The sequence below is a fragment of the Hemibagrus wyckioides genome, linkage group LG06 (genome assembly GCF_019097595.1).
Source record: "Hemibagrus wyckioides isolate EC202008001 linkage group LG06, SWU_Hwy_1.0, whole genome shotgun sequence".
NCBI classification, from domain to species: Eukaryota; Metazoa; Chordata; class Actinopteri; order Siluriformes; family Bagridae; genus Hemibagrus; species Hemibagrus wyckioides.
In genome coordinates, this window is record NC_080715.1 from 13,762,564 (window position 1) to 13,771,980 (window position 9,417).

Below are 9,417 nucleotides of genomic sequence, written 5' to 3' on the forward strand. Positions count from 1 at the left end.
TGTGTTTTGGTGAATGCAGCCTAATTGGGATGTGGTGTGAGAGACTGGTGTTAGTGGCTTGTGTTAACATTTAATGGATTCCCACAAAGCACTAGTGTAATATTGTAGGATTAATGCAGTAGCATTAAGCTAGCTTGAGTGCACTGTGTCTATTAACAAAGAATTATGTGTGTTTGCAAAAATGGATTGTGCTTCAGAGGTATGCCCTATGGTGTACTGTTGGTCTGTTAGTACTTAATATTATATAATGTTAGTCACCCAGAGAAGTAAACAATTTTGTGTCACTAAGAATGTACAGGACCAGCCAAGCTGATCTCAGCCTAGCAAATGTGATTTACAGGATGGAAGTCACCCCTCCGTACAGTCATGTCAATAACGGCTATCGGCTAACGGACATCTGTTACTTCATTCCATACTTATTCCTTCTAAACAGTTCTGTTAACTTCTTTATGCATACTAAGCACAGCTGGACATAGACGTTGTAAGTAATGAATTTAATTTCTTGACATTTTCTTCCATAGATGAGAATGGATCTACCGCCACCTTCACAGCCTAATAGAGCTTCTTACCCTCTCCAACTTCCCCACCTGCCCCAGTTACCTCAACCTGTCCTACCCCATGGAAGCTATCCGAGCATGTCACCCCAGTCTTCTCCTTCCCCACCATCACCCCCTCCTCCTCCACCTCCTCCTCCCTTGCCCAACCCTACCTGCCACTCCACACCCACAAAGTTCACCAAGTACAGCACCATTGCAAGGCTTCACAACATCTCCCAGGCCCCTAATCACTTTAAACAGACCCCTCTAGTGGCAGCAATGCAACAGCAACAACAACAGCCAGGGCCTCCGCTCCCTCCCCCTCAATCTATGAAACCAGTAATGAACAATCTAGCAGCAGGTTCTGGCATCCCACCTCCGGCACCACCACCACCTCCTCTGTCAATGCCCATGCCAGGTTCAGCCATGGCCGTGCTGAAGTTAGGCCCCCCAAGCCCTCAGCCTGAGTTTATTCCTCCTCCACCTCCTGAGGAAGAGCAATTACCACCTCCTCCCTTGGATCACATGCAAAGCAATGGCATCTTGCCTCCCCCACCACCACCAGAGCAATTTAAGTGCCCACCACCCCTCAGCACCAATGGCCTCCAAGAGTTCCTCGCTCAGAAATTTCCCAATATGAACTACGACTTTTCTCCTCTTAGCCAAGAGGAGGAGCCTCCTCCACCTCCACCTCCTGTGTGTTTCTCTCCCCCACCTCTTCAGGTGTCGATGCCTCCCCTTGCCCCGCCTAAAACATTCACTGGAGGATTTCCTCCCCAGACAGCTCCGAAACCCTCTGGACATGGCATGTCTCCTGTCTCCCCTGTAGGTCCACCTATGTCACCAACACCCACCTCCATGAAGAAGCAGCAGAGCTTCTCTGGTAGCCAGAGCCCCAACCAGCCTCCACCTACCTTGCCCAAGCAGCACAGCTTCCCTTCAAAAGCACCACCACTATCTACTGCTATCTCTCCAACGTCATCTCTGGTTAAACAGATTGCAAACCAGTTTCCTGGATCTCTCGATGGTTCTAAAAGCCCAGTGTCTCCTCCAGTGGTAAAAACAAAGCCCAAATGGCAGCCAGGAGGGCAGGTGCAGCCCCAGTCTCCTGAGTTCCCACCACCCCCACCTGAAAGTAGCCTAGATTTTCCCCCACCCCCACCCCTACCTTCTGATCCAAGTCCTCCTTCTTCCATAATGGGGTCACCCATGAAGAAATCTCCTTCCACCTCCTCTAACCTTTCAAGCAGTTCATCAGTTAAGAGGCCTCCTCCAACCCCACAGCGAAACTCCAGCATAAAGTCCAACACCTCTGTTGAGTACCAGGAGTCAAAAAAAGTGGAAGACCTGGTGAGCATGTTTGCCCAGCCCAGCCAGCCTGCCCCCAGCTCATTCTCCACTCCATCTTCTACAACTGGCTCACCATCTAAGGACTCCTCTATCAGTTTCAGAGCATCACTGAAACCAGGCAAGATCAATTTGGCAAACCTACCACTGGCTCTACAGGGGAAACCCAGTCAGTCCCGCCAATCCAACACAGATTTTCCCTCTCCTCCTCCTGATTGTGACTTCCCCCCTCCACCTCCAGACTCTGAGCTCCTGCCTCCTCCACCACCTGTGGAGTTGCATTCCGGAGCTCCCAAAGTGGCTGTAGTAAACCCCCAACCCCAGCTTTTCTCCAACACTTCTTCAGCAAGGAAGCAGAGCTCCTTGAGAAAAACACCTCCTCCGACTATGCATCGACGTAGCAGCGGAACCCCTGAGCCCTTGGCCCTTTCGCCCCCGCCACAACAGATCCCTCTTACCCCATTCACCTCTCAGATGCCCCCCACATCCCCCAAAAGCAACCTCTCCATCCAACCCAACTTTCTTGAGGACCTTAACAGGACTTTAAAGAGAAAGTCCATGTCAAGACACAGCTCTTTGACTTCATCCCGCATCTCAGCCAAGATGGACCCTGTGGCCACTATGGACGACATGGCACTCCCACCGCCTCCCCCAGAGCTGCTGCTGGGCCAGCAGAAAAAGGGAGGCTACACGGGTGCCAATATCTCAGGCTATGCAACGCTACGGCGGGGTCCACCGCCAGCACCACCCAAACGGGACCAAAACACCAAACTGACCGGAGAGTGGTAGATGAGGCATGCACTAGAAGCTGTGTGCTGATCGTCTGCTTTTCTTCAACACACACTATAGACTCTTACAGGCCATAACATGAAAATGAAAATGACTATGTTAAAAATACTATCCCTCATTTTAACCCAAGTTATTACCACACTATGAAAAAGCAAGCCAAATCACCTACAGTATAAGCTTCTCTGCGTGTTTGTGCCGCTTTGCAATTACGTGTAAGCAGTTATACAAAATAGTGAGAAAAAGAAACTCTGCAATTATTATAAATAGGTACTGCATGGACTCCTGTGTGAGGAAAGGGGAATATTACGTGTATATTAAAAGATGTATTTGGAATTTTGGGGTGGGGAGGGAGCTTTTACCTTTTTTATATGAAATTATTTAATACCTGAAATATATTCTTATTTTAAAGTTTAGTTTTTAAACCCTTGACTGTATGCGTTCAACGTGAATAGAAATCAGGATTAATGAAGAGATATGTATATGTGTGTTTTGTCTGAGTGGTTTGGTTGATCCACTCTCAGAAAAAAAAAGCAAAGGCGTTTTTTTGCCTCAGTTATCCTCTGTTAAATGTGCAAATCTGAGGTCTGAAACATTTCCTTAAAGCCCATAAAAGGTTGCAATCCTACTACTATACAACTGGATAAAAATCATTTCTGAAGAAACTTGTTCTGCTGTTCAAAATAGGACCTTTATTTTACAGAGACTTTCAGATATTTAGATGAAAATGAACCCACTACTTTCGTGAAGTGCTCTTTTAGCCTGGCTGTGTTTGGAATTGGATGTGTTCTGTCTCTGTTTATGTTGGTTACATTGATGCCTATCTGTACATACCGCAGCTCTTCCTGACTTTAACATCTTCTGTTAGCTTTGTGGCTATCAAGAAGAAAAATGTCTTTCTCGCTACACCTATCTTGAGTACTGAACCGAAGTTCTTCTCCTATCTGGGTCTCGTATTTTTTTCTCTTTACCAGAGAATTATCCAGGAAACGAAATATTTTTGCATGCTCGGCATCTATCACGGTAAAATCGGTGATCTGGAACATGCTTGCATTTTACTTTAAATAACAAATCCTGATTCAACATCACTTTTTTTAGTGACTTCATTTATTCTTCAGGTTGAGCGCACTTTAGCCGGTGCCCACTTAAGGAACATTTGGAACAGAGCAAGAAGTTTTTGTGCCTGAATGATAGTGTTATGATGTTACATCATCAATTTATTGACATAATTTCTATCGGTTTGTGGTGTTTGGCTGCCTAAATAAGGAGGAAAAATTGCTAAATTTTTGAAGCCATGAGTGCACATTGCTAATTATGCTTGTTAAAGTCAGGAGTGCTTGAAGATAAGATACATGGGGAAGTAAATGTTACATTTAAACTGAACAATATAAATATGTAAATCATGCAGTAAGCTGTGCCAGTGCTGTTTTCTTCCATGTGTCTGTTCTTTTTGTATTTTAACTGGTTATACAATAACAAATATGTGGAACTTTTATATTTTCGTTTGCTTAAACAACAGCTTTTTACTAAGTCTGATTGCAAACTCATCACCGTACATGATGAACACAAACGTCAGTTCAGTTACCTGATTCCTGTGTGAAAAACGAAGAGTTTGAAGGCACTTATAAAAAGCTAAGGTGGGTTATTAAGGTTAAGGTGGGTTAATAAGGTTATTAGGGAAGATTTCTATCACACTCGGCGAGGAAGATCCAGCCTTAGGAACTAACAGTATTTTCATTTTTACTATTGATATTTTAAACTACAAGATTTGACCATTTTGTTACATGTGATAATGAAGCGATATATCTGAAACCCAATTCACTAAATGTCTTATTGCTATAAAGTATACTTCTTTGTCTTCTTTATTTTCCCCTAAAAGGGTATGTACACAATTCTACATGTCCTAAAGGATACTGAAGTAAGTTTTTAGTCAGAATGTATGCTCTGTAACACAACATCCATCAAGACCTAAAGGAAACATGGCCAAAAAAACATTTACAGAAGGGTGTTGAATTTTGCAGCTGCTTGTTAGATCTCTCACTTTCATTCCAGAGACCCGTCTGATCACAGCATTAATCCCGGGAGCTGTAAAGTCCAGGACAAATTTTGCTCTCTTCAGTTTGCATCTCTTACTGCAATTATATCTCCTCACTGCTGGAGCTTACTGCATGCACACTACAGCTCGTCCACCTCAGAGACATGACCCCACGTGAAACACGGGCATAACTACTACACCTCTGCTCAGGCTTGAGAGAGAGAGAGAGAAAAGAGTGAGAGGAGAGAGAGAGAAAGAAAGATGAGAGAGAGAGAGAGAATCACATGTTGGTTACTGCAAATACATTGATTCTTATGAGTGAAGTGAAAGAAGAGTAAGTTTTATGCTTTACCTTGGACAGTCCCCATTGGAACTGATCCCTTATCCCGAAGTTAAGGATGAAGTCATAAGTACTGAAGTCCACTAGCTTAATCTGGAAAAAAACAAATGAACAGATTTTGTCAGAAGGATGAAACGGCATGTGACCAGCTTTAGCTTAGAGCGCAGATCCTAGAGTACCCCCTGTCCTGCACATGTTAGTGTCTTCCCTGCTCTAACACACAACACATTTCATCTCAAGAAGGGCTGTTAATTAATCAAATGATGTGTGAAAGCACAGGAAACTCTGTATGTAAACTGTCCAGGAAATGGGGTACCCAGGGCTGGGAACCTGTGACCTGATAGCAGCTGTATTATTCCAAAACACCACCAGAGGGCAGCACTGTCCTATAGGACGGCCAGTTTTAATACGTTTGGCCTTAGTGGCCAGATTTATGCAGATTTATGGGAGGGAAGGTGGTCGACATTAATCAGTACTTAGGTTTTCAGTCCAGTAATAGGAACATTTTCAAAGAAATATTAAAAACTGGTAAGAGTCCAAACTTTGTTGAAATAAGTGCTTTGATTTGTTTAGTTGAGTGTCGGCCATAATTGGTTTGTGTTTATTGGTTGTGTGTTAAATGAGCTGTGATTAGAAGTAATGTAAACTTTGCTTCATATTCAGATTTTCCTACATTTTTTCATTCAAACTGTGAATCAGAATTAGACAGGGTCTCTAAAGTGTGAAACGGTGGACTAGCTGCATATGAGAGATGAAATACTAAACTAAAGAATAAATTGGTTTTACTTCTATTTATTTATTTATTTATTTGTTTGATAGATAGAACTAGAACTTTTTAATTTATTTATTAAGAATTAGAACGTGTCAACAAGTCCATTATTTAAAAAAAAAAAAAATAATAATAATAATAATAACTTCATGGATATCAGAAGTGGGTTTTAAACTAAATATAATTATTACCAGTTAATACTTATTGTTTGCGAATCCCTCGTCACCATGATATTTTCTGCAAGGTTGATGGTTGCTCATACTGTATATAATGTGTGTGTGTGTGTGTGTGATGTTTGAGACACTTAAATAGAACGACCCTTTTCAGTTTTGTTACAAGAGCTATTGTTTTGTTATCCTTGCAGTTTGTTTAACTGGAGTAGTTGTAGTGTCATTGTTGTCCCTGACAGCCATTAAAGCCCAGAGGACCTTCAACACCCTAAACCTGATGCTGTTGACTTCATCAGATGATCTCCAATCCAAAAACACCATATATATATATATATATATATATATATATATATATATATATATATATATATATATACACACACAAAACACAACCATTAAACTTACCTGACTAACATCCTTGTAGGTTGCCCTGTACAGGCTGAAGGCAAGAGATCTTTCATTCATTTCAGCAACAGATGCTGAGAGTGCAGAGTCTGCAGCCAGATTGATATTCAACAGAGGCCATCCTGTGAAGTCATGAGAATTAGCTGCATGTTTATTTAGAAACATTTGCAACGTACACCATAAAACATTGCATGTTTTAGAGTTCTTTATGGATTCATTTCTCACATTTTTAGTTTAATAGGTTATTGAGCTAGAAATGGGGCTTACAAATAGGGCTGGGTGATATGACGATTAATATTTATTTATATATTTATTGATCAAATCGGATTGGTCAGTAATTTTTGAATAATTTATTTTCATATAACAGCACGGGTAAATCAACTGTAACAAACAGTAGATTAATATTAATGCAATCAGTCTAATAGGTTATTGATCATTCTTTCACGTTTTTTCAGGTTATCATCATCATTAATAATAATAATAAATATATAAATAATAATAATGATGATGATCATTTTTATTAATGAAAATAGTCTTATTTGCACTACTAAGGTTTTGCTGCCAGTTTGTTAGTGTCTGAGTCACTTTACCCACTAACATATACTGTTTAAAAAAATGTTTTGCAAATGATCTTATGCATTTCGCATCTTTTGTAGTTTTAAACTATTCAACGCCAGAGTGTTTGACACTATATTTACTGTATAAATATAAAACCGTCAATGTTCTGACCTACCTGTGATGCAGTGACTTTGCAGGAACACCAGACTAATCAAAGCCGATCTCATTTTGTCATCTGTCTGAAGGGCTCCTCTTCATTCAGTTCCACATGAGCGTATGAGACTAAAAAGCAGCCCACAGTCTATCAAAGAGTTGCCCAAGCTGCAATTTACCACACAATAAACACCCTGCGGTACTAATTAAAGCCTGTGACATACCTGGAGATGTTGTGGGTTAGAGAAATGATCTACTGGTGCTCATATTTCACTGGGTCCTTCAGAATTATTGGTAACCATCATAGAAATGAGCAAAAATCAGTGAGTGGGATCAGTTTGCGTTTAAGGATATGTATAAGGGATAGTGCAGTTATATGTAATGGCAGAGGGTCGTCTTCCTGTGATGTGGAACATGTTTAGAGGCACGTGTAGAGAGATCTTGGTGCACGTCTCCATGCAGAACATTTTTAAGCACCTTTGCTTGTTCATTTATATTTCCTCTTCAGAGGCAAGCAGAATTTGGGCCGTACAGATACCTGCCACAAAACTGCACCACATCATCCTGAACCTGGCTATCAGGAGCTTTTTCTTGTATGCAGTCCAATTTTCTAACCAAAATAATGGTGTTCATGACCCAAAAAAATGCTTCACAGTGCCATTTGTAGCTGTAATGACACTTAATGAAGTTCATCAACCCTCCAAATTCACTGAATATCTGTCATTTTTGTTCTCTCCTTCATCCTCTTCTTCACTGTGGTGGGAGGACGGTGTGCTCATGGGTTCAATCCCAGTCAAATTTACCGCCGTCTCAAAGAGACACGTGAACCTTTTTGTTATTACCGTAACTGTGCTTAATAGTCTTCTGATGGGTTTTTTTTTATCCTTTAAAGGATTTATTAAATCCACTTCCATCTGTTTCTTTTTGTGTGTTTTTTTTTTTAAATACTTTAGTTTTTCTTATGGTAATAGATAATGAAAGAATAAGGTTCATCCTCCTTTAGCAAACGTTTTTGTTGTAATGACGATATTTTAAAAAGTAGCTTTGGATAATTGGATTTTGTTTCGTACAGAATTAAAGAGAAAAAAAAAAAAAACCAAATTGTTTTCAGAAAATATTAAGCCACCATGAAATTTGCTCCATTTTATTCTCTTCCAAAGCATGCTTAATTATGATGTTGTGTTCAGACAGTGTGGAGATAAAGTTAATTGCTGGTTTGTGACTGTGAAATTGTAGTGTTCAACACACTGGAATTACAACTGTGAACATTTTTGTTCTCACAGAGGACAATGAATCTCTCCATCGGTCCATCGGATCATGATTTGGGAACCTGGGCATTATATGTCTGTGGAAGGAAGGTTTATGTAGTTCAAGCATTGAACCTGATGGTGTTCTACTAAGAATGTTCCCTGTACTCATATAAACATTGTTTGTCATAGCAGTTAGATAGTGAGTATTGAAAATCAGCTTGAAATATTGGGTCTGATGAAATTCTGTCTGACCTTTCATGATCTGCTCCACTGCGGACGTTAAACACTGTGTCTGTGTCGCCCGCAGAGCCGCTCGGTTCCTGTGACAAGGTCCGTATTTGACCAGTATCAGATTTTGGCAGACACACCAGCACCAATCTGACTTCGAGTTTCTCACAATCTGGAGCTCAATCTCTGCCAAGTTACGAAACAGGCCAACACACAATGGAGTCCAACCTAAGACGGATTTTAGACAAATCTGTATGTTTTACATTTTACAACAAATACATTTAATAGTCTAATAATGAATATGACCAACTCCACGAGACAAAAATGTTAATATGATGTCACATGCAAAAGACAAAAGTCTTAGGCACAGGTAAAGAAATGATATAAAGCAACGATGGCATCAAAAATAATCAAATGAATAATTTTCTAAACAAAAGTGTACTATAATGTGACAGCCTTATGCTTTTTAAAAATGCATCAGTAGTCTCAGGTGTGCAGTTTTTAAGGAAATTGCTTTTTCTTGGACAAATTCTTCTGTTTCTGTAGGCAAAACCTGACAGCTGCTATTAGTTCTTCGGTCTGGTGTATTATGTAATATGTTTATGTTTTTCCTGATACACACAAATTTTTCTTGGAAGCATGGACATCTAAAATGTTTTTACTCACTCAATAATGCACAAGTAATAAACATCTAATAAAACATGTACCCAAGACTTTTAAACAATTTCTGTATATTAATCAATCGTTCTGCTTTTTATCATCATTATTCTTCCCTCTGTTAAAAGAAATATCAGACAACTTCAAATATTCTAGGGGTGAAGAAGACACGGCCACAAATGA

At 40.3% G+C, this 9,417-nt stretch overlaps 1 protein-coding gene across 3 annotated transcripts in view; it reads left to right on the top strand.

Annotated features, from left to right (window-relative positions):
• The window catches only part of raph1a (Ras association (RalGDS/AF-6) and pleckstrin homology domains 1a), a 59,748-nt gene extending 55,676 nt beyond the window's left edge, over window positions 1-4,072 (top strand). For all 3 annotated transcript variants that reach the window (XM_058393228.1, XM_058393230.1, XM_058393229.1), the window contains one exon: window positions 522-4,072. In XM_058393228.1, the coding sequence (XP_058249211.1) occupies window positions 522-2,672 (2,151 nt within the window). In that variant the 3' untranslated portion in view covers window positions 2,673-4,072. The remainder of the gene's footprint in view (window positions 1-521) is intronic.
• The last annotated feature ends 5,345 nt before the right edge of the window (window positions 4,073-9,417 follow it).